The sequence below is a fragment of the Argiope bruennichi genome, chromosome 2, assembly GCF_947563725.1.
Source record: "Argiope bruennichi chromosome 2, qqArgBrue1.1, whole genome shotgun sequence".
NCBI lineage: Eukaryota > Metazoa > Arthropoda > Arachnida > Araneae > Araneidae > Argiope > Argiope bruennichi.
In genome coordinates this window covers 73,789,907-73,814,488 of record NC_079152.1, presented here as the reverse complement: position 1 = coordinate 73,814,488, position 24,582 = coordinate 73,789,907, and the positions used below count along the sequence as shown (strand labels likewise).

The following is a 24,582-nucleotide window of genomic DNA, read 5'->3' as shown; positions in this document are numbered from 1 at the left end:
TTTTAACATCTAAAAAGAGTAGATTTGTATCAAGTTTTAAACGAAATCCGTCAAAGGATTGCTCATCTGCTAGTTTATACTTATGTCTGCAAGTATGATAACTCAAAAGCAAAGACTTTGATAAATAAAATTTGGTATATGATGTTATTACTAAAACTATAGTTCTGTGTCAAATTTTCGTTTCAATCGGCCCACAAGAAAAACATCCAAAATTGCAAACTTGGTTTCTTCACTAAACTCTAAAGCACAAAACGTTGATGTTTGGTACTCTGAAAGTAAAAAGGTGGAAATATTTTATTTCATCATTCAGTCAAGAATAAAATTTTCAATTCTTAGAGAAATGAAAAGGGGAAAATTTACTTCACTCACCCTAAAAATATATTTATATACTCACCATTAATTGCAATGGATTGACTGTGGAAACATCTTGCAACCAAAGATGAGATGATATACACAAATTACCAACTATCTCACAATTTGAGAATATTGTTTTGGATCAAGTATACTTAGTTTCCTTAAAATAAAAATTATTGTATTTCTGATCTGGTCAAAGAAAAACACATCACAATGATCAAAGATACAACATGGAGCGGTTACACAATAATTCACTTTGGGCTTGAGATAGAAAAACTATTATTAGTCGATCTGCAGAATGCATATACTGTTATCATTTCTTAATAGTATTAAAAAAGGTAATGAAACAAAAAATAATTTTTGTAAAATTTACAGCGGTGGAATCAGATGAATATTCTTATTCATCACTGTAAGCATTTCTTTCAAACAACAAGTTAAACGAAGCAACTGGTCAACGAATAGTATAGGTCAACAATAGGTCAAATACAGCTTGCTCATAATTTTTACTAAACACACAAACTTCCAAATTTTGTCATCGGTTGCTAGCAGTGATCAAAGACACAATCAGTCAAGGGAAGAAATCCCTCTTTTATATTTAAAAAAATTTCACTATTTTTCGATATATATATATATATATATATATATATATATATATATATATATATATATATATATATATATACTAGCAGTACCCACACAGCGTTGCCCGTGGCATAATATCCAAGAGGAAAAATTAGCTTTAAATTTAAATCTAGCCTCCACGCGATATGACATGGGCATGCCATGCAGCATCAAACAGACATAAAAAGATATTTAGAAATCACCAAAAATAACTACAGAACAATTTTTATAGCACACTTTCAGAAATATTTTGATATACAGTCATTTGCCGCTTTGCGAGATTGGCAATTTTTTGGTGTCGCTTTGTTTTGGGTTACATTGCCACCATTTTTGGTATGTTACTGTATTGTGATCTTTCCTATTCATTTCCCTTGATCTTTCCCTGTTACATATACTCCTTTTGCCTACTTTCATTATTTTAGATTAATTTTTTTTTGCATGCATTCCATTTTACTGCATTTATTGATTTTTTTTCCTACATTTCCTTTAATTTGCTGCAGCGTTCCTCGGAACCTCACGATTGCTGCCGTTTGCGCCACATTCAGCCATTTCGCTAAAATTTGGCGATAAAATATTTTTTGGGCAAAAATAACTGTATATCAAAGCTGTTCCATATTTAGACTGTTAAAATGGTAAAAATATGATACGTTCATAGACAAAACAATTAACTAAAAAGAAACAATAGAAAATGTTTTTAAAATTTAAAAATATACAAATAAGCCATTGTACCCACTGTTCCACACTTGTTTATCAACTCTGCATAATCAGATATGAAAATAAAATTCACCTTGCTTCATAATATTGCTTTGTAAACTATATTGCCTGTTTTTCCTCTTGGTGCCAAGACAAAAGAGATAACCAGCCAAATGGTAGACTTCGCCATGCATTTTAAATGTTGGCATAAAGTAGTGTTCATGTATATGTGCACTCATAAATGAAGTCATTGGAAAAGTATTATTATAATGGCGTATGTTCTATTTAAATTCTTTGGAAGTAGGATATTCATTAGTAAGAAGTGAATGTAATGGTTCAGGAGTGGAAGGACTTCTAATTTAATTTTCCCTTGTGAATAACATATGCCTTTTTATTCATCTTTCCATTTTAAAGCTGAACTATATGGATAGACTATAGACATTGTCCCTATTGAAACCGAAGCATCATTTCTGTAATCCAGGCATTGATCGTAATTCAGGGAGGAGTACTCCATTTAGGACCAAATATCAGGAATGTTTGTTCTTTCGCTTCTCCTCTGTCTCAAATTTAAATGTCTTTCTCTGTCAGCAGGTAGGCGAGATTCATTTTGTCTCTGTAATTCAATTGCAGAGCGATTTAAAGAGAGACGGTTACTTCGTTCAACAGAAGACTTTTCTTCCCTAAGTGTCGACATTCTTTCGCTGATATTCGTTAACTTAACTTTTCTTTCTTCTACATTTTTACTATCGCGGAGCACATTAAATGCCAAACGAAGCGTTTTTGGCATTTAATGTTCTCCGGCCAAGGTTGGATTTCCTTTTTTTGGGGAGCACAATAAATTTTGAATCACTGTTTAAGATCAGACGTAAACAAAGAAATGTATCGCATTTGCATACCACAGCTGTTGCTATTTGTGCGTGAGCAGTTTGAGGTTTTCGTACATGCGCGGATAAGTGCAAAGCACAGATACTGCTGTTTTACGCATGCGCGAATCGTAGTAGGAAAATGAATAAAATCCTAATTATAACACTCCATTTTTCTATTTTGGTATGACTTCAATATATTAAAACCTTTCCCAATAAATGCTCTACAAAATGGTACAAATATCTCCAATGTCAGTTAAGTATTTCTCGAATTTTCTGGTTAAAACATACAGATGGTTTCAGGAGACTTCATTTTATATTATGTGTGTGTCTATACACTACACTTTGATCTTAGCCAAAAGGCCGAGAAGCGATATACTCTTGAACATAGGAAAAATACAGTTGGCTCGTGCATTGCATGATTAATCTCCTGACACGAGCACACAGCTTCAACCACGACGTCATCCTGATGAAAGCCAGATTACCACAATGGAAAGTTTTTTATAAACAAGAAAAAAAATTACATCTATTTTATTAGAGAAATATAGAAAGATATGTTAATAAGCAATACTTCTTAATCGGTGAAATCAAATGTTTTTCTTTTGAAAGGCATTCATTCACACACAAATCCTGTCGATACTGCTACGTTCAGTGGTGGCGGGTGGTCGGCTTTACGCAAGAAGTATTCATTGGAAATTACGAGTCAAAATTTGAACCGAAATTAGATTTGATGATATATTAAAATGACATTATTTTATGTAGAAGGCAACATAAAATACAAATAAAAAATTGTGACATTTTTCAAGCTATTTGCGATCAGGAGAAAGTAGAAGACTACTTTTGCTTCGATTCGGTTTAAGTTATATTTTAGATTAAAAAATATTATTGCATGAATGAAAAAGCGATAATTTCATCAATGAATGTAAATATTTTAATAGCTCATTTGGAAATGCTCTTGGTTTCGCCTTAAAATATAAAATAATAACCAACCGAAGCCAGCAGAACACGAAGCAGTAGATTAGACAAGACACAAAGGTAATTGAGGTCAAAACACGTGCTGTGGTTCCGATTCTGTTTTTAATAAAGGAAACAAACAAAAAAAAACAGCATCTGAACGTGATTAACGATTAAACAGAGAATGCAATAATTAACTTTAGTAACAGTTAAGTTTAAACTAGAAAAAAAAAAAAAAACAAAAAAAAAAACGGAATCTGTTGCAACTGTCAATGAGTTTCTTATTGATTTAATAGGATCAATTCATGCTCACGCAATACACATCAAATGCATCAATCAATGTCATTTAATTAATTCTGCAATTCAGTGTGCATCTTGAGAAAAGAAAAACTACGTGACGTCAATAGCAGTGTCCGCTGGTTTCTTAGCCTCTGGGCATAGTCTTACAAAAAAAGGTACTTTACAACATCGAACTAATCACTTTTTATTAGTGAATTAACGTTATAACTTCTCTCTACTCGAGATTTCTTCCAGCATTCTTTGAGGGATATGCAAATTTTACTCTATTCAATTCTTTATTCTGTAGAACTTAAACTACTTTTTAATTTATTGCATTTTAAAATCAAGCTTCGAAAGTGTTCATAAACCTTATATAAAACTTTACGAAACATTGAGCCATTTTCTTTGAAAGTGTGAAACTCCATTTTTTATTATATAGAGATATTTAAGGGTTTGCATTTGAATGGCTTAAAAAATAATGGAATATGTTAATACGCTCATTTTATGTTTTTTTAAATATTAAATCTTGTAAATTCCTAATGGGATAAATTTTCAAATATCAAATAAAAGAAATTTATACTTCTGATGACCTCAAATGGATTTAAACCACTCTCATAGTCCAGAAAGCGTGAAAATCATACATCTGTTAAATATTAAATATGGGATTTCAGTTGAATCAAACTAATTTACTATTGGTGCCTGTAAGCCTTTTTGAATATCAGCATATCCAACAAATCCTGGCATCTTACTAATTTGTCTTGCAGTTTTGTTTTGAAACATTGCTTCTAAAACATCAGAGTGTTCAGAAACATTGCTTCTAAAGAAAATTCTTCATCCGAAGAAAAACTTTACATGGGACAAGATTAAGAGAAAAAGCTGATCGCTGGAAATATTCAAAAGTGATGTTTTGGATGTAATTTGATCCCCGGAGATAGCGCATTATTGTGATAAAGCATTTACGATTTAGGCCTCCATTAATCTTGTCGATCTCACTTATCGTACAAATATTTAAGGCCTTAAATGTATTATGTGTTCGGTTTGTGCGAAGAAATTCCTTCTATTCAATCTCCTTGCGACTGAAGAAAACGTCATACCTTTTAACCATTCTGAAAAGTTTTAAATGCCGGTAATCTCAAGCTATGCACGTGCGCTGGTGTCTTTGAACTGATAAAACAGGTTCTGATTAGTCGATCACACAATACTCTTTTCTTGCTCATAGGAAAACAGTATCACTTATTTACACTTGGGAAACAAAAAAGTTAGACTTTTTTTTTTTAAGGTAATATATACCACGTGTTGTTATTCTCACGTGGTATTTCACTCCGTATTCAAATTTCTTTTAAACTTTTTTTTAGGAAAGTTTAGAATTGCACTTAAAATAGGATTTTTTTAAATAAATACGTTTTATAGATGCTTGATTGATAGCATTATGCAAAAAAAAAAAAAAAAGTGAAGTGCAACTTTTAATTTCAAAGTTGTTTAATTCGATTAAATAAATTCAATGACATAGTTAGTGGTCGGTGGACTGCCCTTGTCTGATTAAAGTTCAGTATTAAAGTTGCACGAGGGAGGTTTTGAGATGCATCTCTTATGCTTCAGTAGACTGCTCAAGTGATAAAGAATGACAATTGAGTCATTATCCATTATCTTCAAATTTCCAGCTTAACCCTTACATAAGGATCTGATCCGTAATAGCTTAAAATGGTGCCTAAATTAAATCTGTTTTTTCTCTCCTTTACCTTTTTTTTTTTTTTATCTTTCTAATTGCACTCCGTATTCTTCGCTTTTTCTGGCGGGGATTGCAAAGATTGATTTAATGAATATAAATATAAAATAACTTAAATAAATATAAAACGTTTTTGAATGTATATAATTCGCAGGTTACAAATAACTTCATAATGTGCATTTTTATGAATAAATAGCATATTAATCTAATAGGTATCATAAGAATATTTCATAAAAAATTTTATAAAACAAATTTTATATTTCGAATATTTTAAATGAAATTTTGCAACATTTACAAAGGAAATGTTATCATTCTAATTTTAATCACAAATGAAGCTTAATTAGAGCAATAAATAAAAGTGAATATTTTAATAGAAGCATATAAAATAAAGATGTACTAGGAAAAAAATTACTAAAATTCGCATAAGTCGCTTGTTTCAAAGAGAGATTTAAAAAAAAAAATGCGCAAACAAATAAAAAAAAAAGGGGAAAAAATGTTTTTTCTTAAAAAAATTATTAACTTAACATTTTACAGAAATTTCATGAACCAAAACTAGTTATGTAATACATAAATGGAGATTTTTTTTAATTTAAATTTCTAACGGATACTTTATTTTTAAAAGACCACAATTATGTACACTCTAATATAAATTTTGCAATTATTGTAACAAATATAAATTATAAAATCAGGAAGTGTGTGTGTGCGTTATTCCTCTACAGGCAAAAACTGTTTGACATAAAGTTACCAAATCTGGCACATATATATCTCGGAACAATATTTTTGAAATTTTAATTTTGATTAATTAAAAATTAATAAAAATTTTTACATTTTGACGTTTTCCCACCATCTTTGATGTTTTTCTACGTCATTTTAAAATTCAAAAATTGTCCTTTAAATGGTTCTAATATAATATTCGTACAATTTTTTTTTCCTGAATTTCTGCAGTGTAATTTTTGTGTTTAATTTTCACCACTAAATTACATTATTGACGTCGCATTCAAATCGTTTTCATTGCTCCATCAAATATTTATTTACTTGACTTTCTCCCATTATAGAAAGCCAAAGAGAGATTCCATTTAATATCTGTATTTTTACAAAACGAATGAAAAAGTGAATGCCACAAACATTAAAAAATAGATAAACTTGACATTCACATTTTTAATTGCGACATGAGGCCATGCAACTGAACTCCATTAGAAAGGTTCTCATGTGCAATTAATAGAACAATGTAAGAAAATTGAGATAACACACTTTAATGTTTGACGGGACCACGTACATGAAAATGTATGTAAACAATTTAATTTGAATTAAATATAAGCAATATTCCCTACCAATCAGCTGGTCGTCAAAGGTGATTAATTAGTAATATTTCATCCTAGATTTTCCTTCCATTGTTGATGACCAAGATATAAAAATTCGATTCATTTTTCTACATTAAATACATTTCAGTTTAAATTTTTGAAGGCTATGGAATTATAATTTACAGTTAACTTCAAAGTAAGCAATGATTTAATTTTTTTTTAAAGTTCGCGTATTTTTAAACACTATAAGTCTTTCCAATTATAAAATTGAATTTATCAAAATATGTTATAGCCATTTAACGTGAATTTTACTTTCTTATTACAATATACTGAATATTTTTATTGAGTCAAAGAAATTTTTATTGAATAATCCTTTGATATATTATATAAATTATGAAATATATTCTGTAATATGCACAAAACTTCAAGGCTGAATGAATCATCTTTCTATTCTTAATTCACGGTTTCTCCATCGGTATTATTATTTCTTTTTAAAACCGCTTTCTCCAGAGGTTGGATTGAAAATAAATATCCGCGTTTCATTTCATGTATTAAACATTTATTATGTTTTCGATAATTTCGTATTACTTTATAGTGATCCTGGGGAATATACACGGATCTCGTTTTCCTCACTGCCAGTTCTACCACTCCAAAATCACGATCGTTCGGTAAAATTGAACCTCCTGACAACAAAAATTTGTGATCCATGATATTTATTTCATTGTCACTGGACTGAACAGTCGGTGTTGGAAGTAAACATATTATTATCGAAACACAAAATTAAGATATACTTTTAATTATTTATGAAATACTGTACAACGCCGATTTTCATCATCAAAGATAGATAGATAGAAACACACTAGATTTCGGATATGATATCAAACGGCCACATTTGCTTCACCATGCAGCAACCGGAGCTAAATTTTGCCGTAATATATTCGGTCAAAACTAATTTCACTCTAAGATGGACTTGCACCACTTTCAAAATAAACAGATTTTGAATACTGTTAAGAGCTAAAACTTCCATCTCCAAAATATTAGAATTTAAATATTTTTTTATTATAAATATTTTACTCATAAAAAGATCATAACAAGTTTTATCTATAATCTCCATTTTTTTTCAAAAATGGACTTGCCCTACTTTTAAAATAAACGGCTCAATATGTCTATCAAAATTTGAAATTCAAAAATACATTGCTGAGAATGCTATTAAGATATGATTATGTAGAAAATTTTTAATTTAAACTTTTACCAATCAAATATCCCAACAAATCTGTTGGCTGTTAAAGATACTAGTAATAAAAGAGAATACAATTGTAGAAGTGGCACTTTACGTGCCTGAGCATTTGACCTAGAGCTATTTTTGACGCATATATATGATTTACTCTCTCAAAAAAAGGATAATGTGAACACCAAAGAGATTTTTAAAAAATTTAAATAAAATAAAATTTAATCGAGGCTTTGACATTTTTCTGTGATAACTGCAGAAAATATTATCACACAAAAATGGTTTTTTTAATATTAATGATACCAATTTTAGCGCTTTATTTATGCTTTATTTATTTGAATTTTGGCATTTTTAAAAATGTCTTGAAAAATTATCTTCAGCAGTTTCCATTGTTGCAATGAAATTCAAACCATTTCTATTATCTCATCTAATATTTAATCGTATAACTTTCTTCCGTTATTGAAAGCTAAAGAGGAAAACGGCTTTTACTTGATATCTGCATATTTGCCTGACTAATAATGAAACAGTGTACCACAAAACACAATGCGTAGTTAGAAAATGAATTAGCATAAAGCTTCGTTTTTAATGACACTATGATGTCATGATACTCGGATCCATCCATAAGAAAAATTCGTTTAAGAATTCTTAAGAAATAAGTTTAAAGCTATTAAAATAACAAGAATTTAATGTCTAACTCAAATTGATTCTTAAACATACTTTGTGGAGTAAACCACGAATAAACAATGCAAAAAAAAAAAAAAAAAAAAAATTAAAATTGCTGCTTCAGGCGAACGAGCTGGTTACAAAAATCAGTTAGAAGCTGAATATCTTTACTAATTCATTTGAACGATTTTCTGTCTATTTTCTTTGTTTTATATCTAATACATGCATTTTTTCATTAGTAATATTAATTTTTATATACAGTTTTTTTTTCTTTTTTCAGACCCCTTATTTTGGAATTTTTCCAAAAGAAATCCACTGGAAATGCATCTGTGCTACCATTCCTTGCTGCCATGACGTGGTAATATATTCTATAACATAAAATGAAAAAAAAAAAAAATCTGTTAATATTCTTAAGCATTTCTTTATAAGTTGCTTTTTTTTTCAAATGCTTATTTTATTTATTTAGATTCTCAGTGAATCTTATGTATACAAATTTTTTTTTAGAATAAACTTAAAATATTCTTTTTATATGATATCAAAAATTATAGCAGTTGCATTAAACTCATGGCATTACTGAACATTTAAGAAATGTATAAGAATTTGAAAAATATATTTTTCCATAATGCAATGTATTTGAAATTTAATAACAAAAATCATATAAAAAATGACTTGGTAATAAAATATTTTTCCAACAGATAAAACTTTCAGGGAAAAAAATGTATACATTGTAATAAGGCCTAGTTTATATATGAATATTGAACGTGACAACTCGTAATAATAATTACAAGGGGGTGGGAGAGGAATGGAATATTACCGAGTTGGTTCTTTAAAACATAATTGCTACCATTCCAATGTGAACTGGTTTAAAACAGAGTTCCCAACGGGGCAGTTACTGGGCATTTGAAAGCCATGTACCCCCATCAAAATCATAACATTTTTCATTCGTACTATTAAATTATTAAAGCGTAATTTATGGATGGACTAATAGTCATGTGATTTTGCTAGGGATCACATAACTATTAGCTTTCAATTGCGCGCACTAACAATCTTATAATAAATCAGTAGAAATGGACAATCCGAAACATTATTGGAAACTTCCTAATAGTGTTATGCCCCACACCCCTCGCCACATAAAATTGGGAAACTTGGAAAAGGAGATTTCATTTTTCAGAGTCTCGCACATGAGTATTTTGTGCTCTATTATGTATCAAAAATGCATTTTACATACTTTTTTCTTTTTCTATAAATTGAAACGAAATTTGACAGCGAACTATAATCGCAAATAAAATTTTAGTTATACAAATCATTGCATTTTTTTGAATTATCAAGTTTACATGCATGCGAAACTGCAGACGGACAGATGGGGACAACCCTTTGATAGATTTATTAAAAAATTGTAACAGATCTATATCTTAAATGTTAAATCTGCTTACCAAATTTCATTTATCTAACTTTTTATGTCTTGTAGATATCCTATTCTCTTTATTTGAACAGGTTTTCTGTAAATGGATTTCTTTCAAAATTTAATTTAAAAAAATCTACAAATTTTCTTGTAAAGCCACATACCAAGTTTCATTCGCTTAGTTCAAAGCGTTTTTGAGTTATCGTGTCCACAGACTAACAGATAGACTAAATTTCAAAAATGTGTTTTTAGAATTCAGGGTGATCTGAAACCTGGAGATTCTTTAAAATCTCTAGTTCGAATGTTTTGAGGATAACAGTCTTTTATCTTTATATATTTTATATATGAGAATGGTCATATATGAAATAGTTCTATTTACAATTCAAATTTTTTGTCCATTATAATATTTTCTCTTTATATATTTCATATATGAGAAAATACTAACTATGGATAGCAATTCAGAGTGAAGAGCAGTACTTAAGTAATGTTCACGAATCCTAAATGATTTTTTTTAAAAAATAAATGTCTATTTTTCAATATTAGTAGAAAAAATGTTTAAAAAAAACTATATTTTTTCAAATTAATTGGATTGTAATGCCTTGATCTAGATTGATCAACTAACGAAGCAGAATTTCCAGACAATTCTTTATTTTACAGCCCTATATATAAAAAAGAATAACTTGTTCTTATCTTGGTTAAATAAATAGTTATTTACACCGGTAGTAGGAGACACAACAGTCGAAGTCGAAGGTTTATCTTGAAACTCAGCTTTCCATCAAAACGGAGAAACAACACCACAGGGAACTAACATGTTGTTAGTCAACACGACTACTCCAGGGGTAGTTCTCGGACTCCGAACTCGTGGGCGTAGTCCAACAGTCTACCTCCAATTCGTTTCTTCTCCTCTCCCTAAAAAAATGTCCGCACTTTATTCCGGCGACAATCTCCGTCTCTTAATTTACATTGATCATTTGAGCTCTCTTTCGGCCAATCGGGGTTCAGCAATATGCTCCCTCAATGGCGCCAGTCGGTCGTGGGAAGGTCCTTTTAGTGATGCACCTTTTATAACTGACTATTCTGGAACACGGAGTTATCAAAGTCCTTTCACAATGATAAACATTTAGCATCCAGATGTTTGGACACCCCTTTCTCTTTGAAGGTACTATCAATATCTCTTGGACGAGGAATTCCCATATGTGGTCTTTCACTGTAGTCTCTAATGAACAGATGCGAAACCACCCAGGTGAAAAGATCCACCATCTGGCTATCTTGAGGAGTTTAGTAATTAACAGCGACTACACATCTGGCTGTAAATGTCTTATCAATACTGGGAAACGGGGAAAGTTACAGGATCTTTATGTTCAAATATAATGTGTGGTGAATATTAAAAGTAAAAAAAAAAAAGTCCAAAGGAATATGTACACTTCGACATTGACAAATATCTCGCACATCTAGATAACAGATAAAATTGTCTTTCTTTATTCTTTACTAAATATTTGTCCGATAATAATAAAGAAACATCTCTAAGATTACTCTATAATTTTTAAATCATTCTTTTATAATGAATTAAATATCTTTTATAATAATATTAAAATATCAAATTAACTAGTTAATTATTTTTTATTATTTGACGAAATTGGTAGTTATTATCTTCATACGTTTTAAAAAGAAATTTCTTCAAATATCTAATCAGTAGTTCTAATATTTCCATCAGTAAGAGAAGTATACATCATTTCTTCTTTACTATGGCTCTTTTTCATATTATTTCAGCAAATATGCTTTTAATTTATCGTAAAAAGTAAATGTAGCTTTTTGTTTTAAAACAGAAAGTTTTAAAACAAATTAAAACTAATTTTATTTCACAGAAATTTTAATTTTCATATCCAGCACAAGTCTATGGCTGCAGTACAGCATTATTATGAATGACCCAATGATGCAAACAGTCAATTGGATATGTTCCATTCTGCAGACGATATACGTTGGATGCTTTTATGTCAACTCAGTACATAAGGTAAACGAAATTTTAGTCATTCATACATATGCCAAATATATAGTTATTAGAAAAATCTATCATTGTTAAATTATATGACTTTAATTTCACAATGCACAAATTGATAATATGAAAGCATTTTTAAAAAATGCAGTGTTTAAACATATTGAATTTTGATAAGATTACAAAAACACAAGCTGATGAATTAGAACCTACTTCGTGAATGCGGAACTGATTCTCAATCAATGACAATAGCCGGGCAAAATTCTGATATATTAATCCATTGATTTCTCAGTAGATAATACGACAGGCTATAGGATTTACTCGATATAATAGAATTCTGAATATAATAGAATTCTTTTTATTTAAGACGTCAACGATTTCCCTTACTAGTGCCTCTGGAGGGTCATCTCAAAATCTTTTTGACGTACATAGTCGCGTGGACGACGAATTTAGAGTATTGGATAGGATGTTTCAAAGTAACTTTGCATCTGTGGCCACATCCGCCTCTGTGTTGCGGTAAGAGGCACGGTTCTGCTTGCCAACCAGCGGCGTAGGGAGGGGGAAAGGGATTTAATCTTGAGAGGGATAGAATTAAATATAAGAGCACTTTTAAAGCCAACAATAACAAAGAAAAAAACTATAACCCTACTACAATATAGTTACAAAATTTTTCTACAAATACTGCCAATCAATCGTAATAATGCAGTGCATTTAATCGCTAGTTCAGCAGCTTGCTTGCTGTCTAATAATCTCCAAGACTTATTACTTGTGGCGACTCCGACTCCTCCACACACCACCTCACAGCTTGAGAGTGCCTGTCTTTATAGTTTCGGGAGGCGGGGCTAGAATCTTCTAGACCAATCAGGGTGTATCTTGGTTCCTACTGGATGGATCGTGAAAATTTGCTAACTTTCCAGTTTTTTCTATTTTGTCGCCAAAGTCACCAAATTCAACGCCAAGTCGCCAAATGATTAACAAGTTTGTCGCCAAGCTCTGAGGTTATTGGCACGGCACCCGCTCAGCACGCACAGGACAGATCGTACAACGGTTTTTCCCACGATGATACTAGTCGTACTGGGAAGCAAAATTGCAGGTTTGTAATAATTTGTTTCCAGTTTTGCACTGGAAAAAATTCGCAGTGCAAAATTTCAAAATTATCCCAATCAAATTATGTCAAGGTTTTTGAATATTTTTTAAAAATAAACTCAGCAATGAAAATGTTCAATCAAATTTGTACTTTCTTTCCTTTATAATGACACCTAGTGCCTTTTAGCTTTTGGGGGAAATATCATTTATGTTATGATTTGAAACTTCAAAATTTGAGTATTTAATTCCTTGCAAATGTGAATATTCTTCTTCAAAAACATTAAAATTTTCTTCTATGTTTCATTAATTATTTTTAAATTTAAAATCAAAAAGTTATTCTTAGAATTTTTTTAAAAATACCCTTGGTAAACTCTAATAACAAATGCAGATTTTAAAATGATATCAATAGCTTTCTTTTATATTAATTACTATTCAAAACTCTGTACATTTTCCAGAAAAGAACGCAACATATGATCGGCACTGTACTTACATTTCTGATTTTAACATACTTATACGGATTTCATGTGGCTGACATATCTACAGGATCTAATACCCTTGGATTCCTAGCAGCAATTGGAAGCATATTAGCTAGTGCAGCTCCCTTAGCAAGCATCGTAAGTACTTATACTATTCTCTTAATTATTTTAAAAGGCAAGATAAAGATGATAATTCTTTAAAAATGTTGTATTTGATCAATAATAATATTAATGATATAATTAATAACTAAAAATTATTGTTTCAAATTATTGATGATGATCAAATTATTAATTAATCATTAATTTCGTAATATTATGTGTTATGATTGATTTCTGGAAATAATGTATCTACAAACATACATTGTACAATCTAAAAACATACGAAAATTCTTTTTAAAAGATCATAGTTCTCTAGGAAACATCTGGATCACGAATTAATTTACTAGATTAAATAATTTTAAATCTAATCAATTAATTGTGGAATGTATGTAGATGAAAAGAATGACATCTTATTCTTTTAAATTCCATACCACACCAGCTTGGAAAGTATTAACCCTCGGAAATAGATTTATTGTTGAGCAAGTTGACATCCATAGAATGGAATCTTCACTAGAATTGAATGTTTAATAATTCAGTCTTCTTATTCCTAAGCCGAGATTTTACCAGCAAATCACTGACTTCGATTTCGAAGTTGTGGAAATCATAATATTTTGAAAGTAAAATTCGTTCTCACCTCTGGAGAAATTAAAATCACAAATACTTTACAGGCAGGGAGAATTACAATTAATGCCACTGTGGAAAGAGCAATATTAAAAAGAGAGATAATTGAAAATTGCCTCAAAATTTTTGCATTTCAAGCTGTTCGAAGAGTACAGCTTTAGTCATGGAAACAAAAGTTCCATTTCAAAAAAATCCATCAGATTAGAAGAAACAAAAGGGGGCAAAAACCAGAGTAACCGAAATATTGGTGCAACAGTGAATTAAATGAATGTGAATCTGTGACAAATAAGTACAGAAAATGACTCTGAGACAGTATTTAAGCATTTGATTATACAATATACTTTAATTATACAATATGCTACATCGTAATAAACAATTAACTCTCCTTCCCACCACATTGTACTTATATTTATGATCAAGTGATATTCTTTACAATAAAGCATGTTTTTTTTTTTTTTTTTTTTTTCATATGTTCTTTTCCTTAAGTAAAAAATTTCTTCATATATGACGACAATTACAACTGCTTAACATTAATCAATTGGGTAATAATTTCTTTCCTCTTAATTAAACGGCACGTGTCATATCAGATATTTATTTGTATTTATGCAATAATTTAAAAGTCAGTTGAGAAGTTCAAAATATCAAAACAATTTTTGTCTTTTGAAATGTGAACTTTCCATTTGAAAAGTATCGATAATATAATACGCGATACGCGCTTTTTTATTGTGTAAATAGTTTTTCAGTATCAAAAATTTCGATAATATGATGTGCAAGTCTGTCTCATTATTGTATAAATGGAAAAGTTACACCGATCCATTTTTACTCCTCTATCTTGTATTGAATGTTGTTGTTGTCTTGTCCAGTAGTGCAATAGGATTAGATCTGTCCAAAAGTGTCTAAAACGGCTTTGGCCACATCAATAACTCTTATGTAATAATCTCTTCCATGAGTAGTGTATTGGATGAAATTGTATCTAAAGAAATCATTTATTCATAACCAGTAGAATTATAGTTTTCATGAATAAATAATTTTTCAAATTTTAACAATTTATTTTAAGAATTGCTGTTACTTTCGATATTTCAAACGGCATATCGACGTCATTAAAAAGCAATTGTCTGACTGAAGGAAAGAAATAATCCTGCAATCATTGAATTCATTTATAAAATATACTCAGTGTTAAAATTCCCTCAAGTTGGAGAATCGTTACACTTCATAAACGAATCTTCATGCAATATGTCTGTCAAAACCAAATATATTACAAATAAGAAAAAGGCAAAAAAAGAAAAAAAATTAATTAAATAAAAAATAAATAAAAAAAAATAGTTTTTATTACTCTACAGAAAAGGAAAAATAATTCTATAAAAATCTAGAAATCAAAACAAAACTCATCACAGATGAGGTGCAAGTAATATTCAGGAATCGGTAACATTCTAAACTGGAATTTTACTCTCAATTTTTAAATTTTTGCTATCAAGTTTTGGAATTTTCTTCCTTAAATAGTTCTTTTTGGTTCAATTCCTTAGTCTATTGCTTTGCTTTAACCTTTAATTTTTAATTTGTAAAAACATCTTTAGTACACTTATGAACTTTTGTAAAATTTCGTTGTCAATAATTCATTCCTAACTATATTTTCTATCAAGCTTCTTCTCAAATTCATTTCCACCTTGAGCTTTTTCATATTGAAACCAAATTTAATTAATCAATTCATTTATATTTAAATTCTGAAAATACAATATGTAATATCGTCTGACCACAACTGTGCAAAATTTCAAAACGCATTAAGAAATAAGTGAAAAATTGATTCGAAATTTCATATCAATACACCTTTAATTTGCCAATTATTAATTTTATATTAGCAAAGAAATCAAGTTAAATGAAGACAAATAAAAATGTCTGAACAAAATTGGTTCCTAAAGAGTGAAAATTTGCTTTAAATGTATGTAGTTGTGAAGAGCAATCATTATATGTAGTTCTAGTCTGTTGACACAATGAAAAAAAAAAATATTGTACAAAAAATATTGCATACGCTAATCATTAAATGCAACAATATACAGGGTGTCTATGTTAATGAGGGTTTCATAGCTATTTTTTTTTAATTATAAGAAATAGACAATCACTTTCAGACGGAAAAGTGCTTAAAATGACAGAAAAATAATGTTATATGTTAATTAAGTTAATAAATGTAATTCTCAGGCAGGAGAAGGGGATGTACAGTCTCCCAGTCTGAATTAGTAAAATATTCCAGATACACTAGCAATGATATTCCATTCATCAGCATCTAAAATGATTGAGTTATTAAGTTTTGAAAGCAGTTTATTTCTCTGGTATCAGTTTATTTCAATGATATCTAAAGCTTCTGAACGCATTTCGTTTTAATCGCAGAGATTTGGAAAAAAATTTTTTAACTTAAAATGTTAGTGTCAATATCTTACTAAATATGATTGGGACCTTTGAATAAAAATTTATATTTCATCATTTTTTAGAAGTACTTTAGTGGATCAAAAGATATAAATTGTAATTTGTAACATTATTTAAATTTTTTTTTCAGCTTGAAGTACAAGCATATCTATTGGAGTTTAAAAATTAGCTACCTTAATTAGAATGAAGCCGTGAATATTAAATGATACATAAACAACAAATCAAATAAATGTAAGAATTTTCTAGCTGATACAATAGTAGTATTACTTTCTAAAATACCATTAAGGACAAGTTCAAAATGTCTACACACTTATATTCATTTAATTGAAATGGCAACCTTCAATCAACATTATAATTACATAAAATAAATGAAAATGTGACAGAAAACTTATACAGCAAGCATAACCCTATATATTATTTACAATTGTAAAACAAATTTTTTAAAGCTATTAACCAGTGAATTAACCTTAATTCCACTCTTTTCACATGGAAATATTACATTGTATCTGATAGCAGTTAATCAGGTACAATATAATATTTTCGTGTGAAAAGAGTTTGATTAAAATTAATTCCCTGATTAATAGGTTAAAATAAAAACATATCCAGATAAACGAAAACATGAATCAATTTTTCAAAGCTAGAAAAAATGAATGAATAGAAAGAAATGCTACAAACTGTATGATTTGATAATTTATTGAATATTTGAATAAAAGATGTAAGACTTCACAAAGTACATTAGATATAATTATTTCATATACATTATTAAACTATTTTATTTTTTTCTTCAGTCACAAGTATTTCAGACAAAAAGTTCCGAAAGTTTGCCTTTTCTAATAATCTTTTCAACATTTGTGGTGACCACGTTATGGTTCATTTATGGAATTCTTATAGAAGACAGCTTTGTTCAGGTATTCAACATTATTATATACAGTTTTATTTTATACGTTAATTTTGTAATAAGCTATTACGTTTTATATTTTAACATTATTGTGTATCATTTGAAACATCACAACGCCCCCCTGAAATTTTAATATGTTTAGGAAAATACATTTCAGCTTACCATTGATATATATATATATATATAATGAAAAGCGCATAGTTATCTATTAAATATTAATACACAACTATGTGACCTATAGCTATTAAAATTATATTCATGGCAACATAATCTCTCTGATCAGAACGTAATTCTTTTTCAATTTTCCTATTTAGGTAACATATCATAAATAAACTAATTCTTCTTTCATCTAATACCAGATAAAGAAATTATCAAATTAACTTTTTTTAAGAAAATTTTTTGAGGCAGTGATTTTTTTTTTACTGACAATTAGCTAAAAAATGTAAGTTATCAATAATGATTTATACTTTTGGTTACAAAAAAGAACTTTCTTTACTTCCATCTTAAGTTATTCGCTATTTTTTTGCACGAATAAAATATTTTTATTAATTTTCCCCCTTACTTTTATTATATACATGTAGACTTAAGAAATAAATTGCAAAAAGTAATTAAAATTAACAGATGTATTTTTTCGAAATTTATCTATTAATTTTAACTATTATTTTAGTTAATTTTGATGAAGCTTAGGATGATTAAATTGATTATATATGAGATTTAGAATATTTTAATTTTTCCGTTTGGAAAGTAAGCATTTATATAATGCTATCGTCTCGGGTTTAATGATAAACATATAATTTAAAAATTAATGATATTATGGCAGAATATAGAACATATTTTAATACTAATAAGAGATTTTTTGTACATTATGAAATATGCATTCTTGTATATCTATACTTATAATAAAGCTCAATGTGTGTGTGTGTGTGTGTTGGCGCTCTACAGGCCAGGTCATTTGACATAAAGCTACCAAATTTGGTACATGTATACCTTAGAGGTCGAGAATGTGCACCTGGGGTCCCTTTTTTTGAAATTTTAATTAGAATTTTAATTATTAATTAAAAACTAACTTTCCCGCCAAAAAAATCTTCCATTTTCCCCACCGCCAACTTTTCCGCCAAAAAACTCTTCCATTTTCTCCACCGCCAAATGAGTAAGGCTTTATTTTTTTTCTCCCAACAGTAATAAGGCCAGGGTTAACATTATTTCAAACGATTCTGTTTATTTTCTTAATGTTTTATGCATTTAAAATTAAACATTGTTAATTAATCCATGTTTCAGATTCATTCTGAAGTACTTTTGAATTAAAATAACACAGAATAAAGGAAATTAAAAATGTATAATCTGCATGGCGTTACCCCAACTGGCGTAGAAAAATTCACGCATTTGCGTTACCGTAAAAGGCGAAGAAAATTCACGCATGCGCACTGTGTTCTGATTGTTGGCATGGCAACCATTATCAACGGAGGATTTAAATTACTTTTAGGTTAGTTGTATGCTTTTGTAAGTAAATTGTATTTATGTTAGTTATATATTTTTTGTACATGCTTATAGTTTTAAGTACATCGTTTTTTAAGTAGTTTTTTTTAATCTGTTTTTAATGATTTAAATTATTTTTAGGTTAGTTGCATGCTTTTGTAATTAAATTGTATTTATGTTAGTTATATATATTTTTTTATTTATGCTTATAGTTTTAAGTACATAATTTTTTAAGTAGTTTTTTTAAACCTGTTTTCGACAGATTATTTTAAACGATTTATTTTATTTTCTTTGTGTTTGATGCATTTAAAATGAAACATTGTTAATGAATCGATCCGTTCATGATGAATCTGAGAAAATTTTGTTGACAAATTCTTGAGATATTACATAAATTAAGAAAGATATTCTTTAGTGGCCATAAAGTTTAAACGCTCAGTGACTCTATTATCAGTAATCATATTATTAAAAAAAATGCTTTGTTTCAGTAAAAAATATTATTATATTAATTGCAGATTAATCATTTACACTTTAATTTAAAGCACGAATTCTACGAGGGGTAACAGAAAATTAGAGAGATACATATCACGTTATGACTGAAGGCCTTTATAATATTATGAGTGAATTATATGACTATCAAAATTTGAAGTTTTAAAATATTTTGCTGAAGAATCTATTAAAGTTGGAATTGCATAAAATATTTAATTATTAAAATTTTAACGAACATTAAAATTGGCGAACTGGCTGGTCGCCAAAGGCGGCTAGTACTTATAATAAAGCTCAATGTGTGCGTGTGTGTGTGTGTGTTGGCGCTCTACAGGCCAGGTCATTTGACATACAGCTACCAAATTTGGTACATGTATACCTTAGAGGCCGGGAATGTGCACCTGGGGTTCCTTTTTTTGAAATTTTAATTATTAATTAAAAACTAACTTTCGTGCCAAAATAATCTTCCATTTTCCCCACCGCCAACTTTTCTGCCAAAATAATCTTCCATTTTCCCCACCGCCAAATGAGTAAGGCTTCAGTTTTTTTTTTCTCCCAACAGTAATGAGGCTAGGGTTAATATATTTCGGCGGATTATTTCAAACGATTCTGTTTATATTCTTAATCTTTTATGCATTTAAAATTAAACATTGTTAATTAATCCATGTTTCAGATTCATTCTGAAGTACTTTTGAATTAAAATAACACAGAATAAAGGAAATTAAAAATGTATAATCTGCATGGCGTTACCCCAACTGGCGTAGAAAAATTCACGCATTTGCGTTACCTAACTAGCGAAGAAAATTCATGCATGCGCATTGTTCTGATTGTTGTCATGACAACCACTATCAACGGATGATTTTAATTATTTTTAGGTTAGTTGTATGCTTTTGTAAGTAAATTGTATTTATGTTAGTTATATATTTTTTGTATATGCTTATAGTTTTAAGTACATCGTTTTTTAAGTAGTTTTTTTAACCTGTTTTCAATGATTTAAATTATTTTTAGGTTAGTTGCATGCTTTTGTAATTAAATTGTATTTATGTTAGTTATATATTTTTTGTATATGCTTATAATTTTAAGTACATCGTTTTTAAGTAGTTTTTTTAAACCTGTTTTAGACCGATTATTTTAAACAATTCATTTTATTTTCTTAGTGTTTGATGCATTTAAAATTAAACATTGTTAATGAATCGATCTGTTCATGATGAATCTGAGAAATTTTCTTGACAAATTCTTGAGATATTACATATATTAAGAAAGATATTCTTTAGTGCCCATAAAGTTTAAACGCTCAGTGACTCTATTATCAGTAATCATATTATTAAAAAAATGCTTTGTTTCAGTAAAAAATATTATTATATTAATTGCAGATTAATCATTTACACTTTAATTTAAAGCACGAATTCTACGAGGGGTAACAGAAAATTAGAGAGATACATATCACGTTATGACTGAAGGCCTTTATAATATTATGAGTGAATTATATGACTCTCAAAATTTGAATTTTTAAAATATTTTGCTGAAGAATCTATTAAAGTTGGAATTGCATAAAATATTTAATTATTAAAATTTTAAGGAACATTAAGATTGGCAAACCGGCTGAACGCCAAAGGCGGCTAGTATTAAATAAAAAATACATGTTAAGGAGACAGTGGACTCTATATAATTTTTTCCTTAAAAATAAACTTACAAGTTATGAAATTTTTTGCACATAATCTATGGAATATACTAAATATCCTTCAAAATATCCTTCAAAAATATTTTTAATTAAAAAAAAATTTAAGTATTTTTTAAAACGTTCCAATTTTTTATATTTTTTTCACTTTATTTTACATTATTACTACTTATAAAGGCATTTCAAATATATTTAGGTATTATTTTGTCATTTCATTAAAAAAATTTTGTTTTGATAGGTTTTATTTAAGGTTTTTTTGTGCATATGTATTTCATTTTCATTAAAATTTTTGGCTTATTCAAAATAAAACTAACTTTTAACTATTTAAATGAAGCCAAAATGTAAAATGGATACCAAGATTTATTTCAGTTCATATCAGAATTCTGTATAAGAAATTTCATAAAATTTACTCAAAAATTAAGACGCATGGAACATTTTAAAGACACGCAAAACTGATAAAATATAGTTTTGAGAAAAAGGCATTTTAAAAATATTTTTGCACTTACCTTTAATATTTACATTTTTGATACAACTAAATACTAATTTTATTGAACAACAGACATATTTATATTTTATTCTTCAGTTCATAGGATATTTTTTTGAGAAAAAAATATTAAAATGAAACAGCGCAATTTGGCATATTGAGATTTTTAGAAACGGTATAATTCATTTAACCCTTTCTAGGGCCGTAGGAAGTATGCTTCCCACCAAATTTATCAATCTTTGTATGAAATTATGTAGGTTGGCATAGGTTCTGACAAATTTTTTTATTAAGTCAGAAACTTAGATGCTTCAGCTCTTTATCTCATACAAAATGATGTGTCTTGATTTGTTACTTAATTATTAATTAACCAAATTAATTAATTAATCAAATTAAATTTATCTAATAATCTGAATTAATCCTTTTCCTTATTCTAATTTCAAGCCTAAAAATATTTTAACATAATATGACTAGAAAAAATGGTCCTCTAAAGGGTTAACACAATAAAAAAATAATTTATACTAAAAAAGATAAATAAAAATATTAAAATTTTCCAGAACCATGTGTTTTTCCTTCTTTTTTAATATTTTTTGTGGTTTTGACTGACTTAGAAATCTTTTTTACAATTCTTTTCCTTTTCCATACATCAGAGTTCCTATTTTCACTTTGAGCTATGCGTCGTTTGTCACTCTTTGAACAATATCTAAAGATGCTGCATTAAATCCATTCTATTCTAAACTAGTATTGTTAAAACAGCCAAAATTAAATTCCCCTACAGAAGTAATTACTGAAATTTCTAATCTCCTTTTAGAAACAAAAATTTTATATGGACAGTTTTTCCAAATAATAAATACTGTGAATGCTTTCATTTACATTTTGGGTTTTACCAGAAGCACATCTTGCTAGCAATTCATTATTAGCAAACCTTTGATATATGGGTAGTATTTTTTCCAGCACCAGTTCAGATAATTTTATCTTCATTGTTGAATAGGATTTTTGCTCTTCATTGTTAACCAGAGCTCTCTGATAAAAACACCATGAAGTAGAACCAGTAGAGCATTTACTATGCTTAGGTGTTTTATCTGTTGAGCTGTGGAACAATGAAGCAAATATTGCTGCTTTCATTTTTTGGACATCAGGGACATTCCCCTTTATAGCTTTTTTATAAAAGTTTGTTAACTGTAATATTGTGCTATCTTTTAAACTTCCCTCTTTACGGCCACAAAGTGTAATCCCTTTACTTCGACATTCTTTGACTTTTATTACGAAGCCTCGTACTAAGTCTCTTTGCCACATGGTTTACGCATTCCTCCTTGGTAAGTTCTACATCTTCACCATACACATTTAATTCTAATACATGTTGGTATGTCTTGGCATTACCATTTGACAAGAAACTCAAATATCGCTTACCACAATTTTTTACTGACCTTTTCCACAAAATTTCAGCTGCCTTGATCTCCAGAGAATTTGAAGATTCCATATAGTTTTTACTGCATTCAGATTTATGCGTTTTGTACCATATGGTCATTGAGTCAAGAGATTTTTTAAACTTCCTGTTGGTGAAGATTTAAAATATAATTTATTAATAGCCAGCTAAAGTTCTTGACATTTTAGACCTCTGCCGGTTACTATACCTCATTGCCAACATTATATTAATAAATATATGACTCTATACTAATATTTAAAGGATTAAGTAAAAAGTCAGTACTTATTTCTTTTTTGGATTTTGAAATAAGTAGCAATTACACCAAACATGTTTCAAGTCACAATGAATTCTTCAATTATATTTTGCTAATATCGAAAAATTAAGAGAAGCATTGTATACATTAAAGTAAATATTTTTATCCCTGCCCTTGGGAATAACTAAATCATAGAATGGAAATTAGGTTCAACAAAAAGAAAACTATAACACAAAATAATTAGGGTGCTTGATTTTGATTTGAAATAAGAGTCCATAGGAATTTTAGTTATTTTTTTTTCATTTTAGTTTATTTGTTGTTTCCATCTACTTTAAGTTGTTTATATATAAACTAGAATTATTCCATCATTGCATAATATTCAATAATACCAGTTTCTCAAAAATATACAAATCATTTGACACACATCTAATCTAAATTTATTTCATAATGATAGTTATTTCAAAAGATACACATGTATATGTAATAACTTTTAATATTGAATTTTTTCTATTTTTATTTAGGTACCAAATTTGATTAGTGCGACAATCTCTGGATTTCAATTAGCTTTGATAGCTGTATTCCCATCAAAGAAATTGCAAGAAAAAGAAGACTGAATAAATTATGAAAATAGCATTGCTAAGGAGAAATTTAAAATAATTTACTATTTATACAATTTATCATGCCATTAATAAAGATGTATCACTATCGTTATTTTTTAATAAACTTTTATTTATACCTTTTTATTTTTATTTCTTTTATATTTAATAAATTGAATCCTATTCCCTTTAGATTAAGTAAGAAATATTTTAAAACTCAGGTTTAAAAAATGGTATTTCATCTCAAAGAGACTTTTTAGCAAACTTAAATATTTTTTAAATATATGCATTAACCTCGAACAAATAATATTAGACACAGTAGTGCTTTTATAGGAATATAAATTAAACCTCTATAGTTGGAACATGATCATTTCCCAGTAAAAAAAAATCAATGCAGAGAAATTTCAATATGCAGGAATACACACTGCAAACTTTTCTTCATTTTCTAATTAAAAACTATTATACATAGTAAATTTTTTTAAGTGTTAAAGAAAAGTTAAAAAAAGAAAATAAA

The 24,582-nt window shown here is 28.6% G+C and overlaps 1 protein-coding gene across 1 annotated transcript in view; it reads left to right on the top strand.

The window, feature by feature from the left end:
* Window positions 1–24,213, top strand: part of LOC129960660 (sugar transporter SWEET1-like) — a 29,239-nt gene extending 5,026 nt beyond the window's left edge. Inside the window, exons 2-6 of the mRNA XM_056074214.1 lie at window positions 8,963–9,040; window positions 11,972–12,095; window positions 13,619–13,777; window positions 17,566–17,685; window positions 23,994–24,213. Of these exons, the coding sequence (XP_055930189.1) occupies window positions 8,963–9,040; window positions 11,972–12,095; window positions 13,619–13,777; window positions 17,566–17,685; window positions 23,994–24,086 (574 nt within the window). The 3' untranslated portion in view covers window positions 24,087–24,213. The remainder of the gene's footprint in view (window positions 1–8,962; window positions 9,041–11,971; window positions 12,096–13,618; window positions 13,778–17,565; window positions 17,686–23,993) is intronic.
* The last annotated feature ends 369 nt before the right edge of the window (window positions 24,214–24,582 follow it).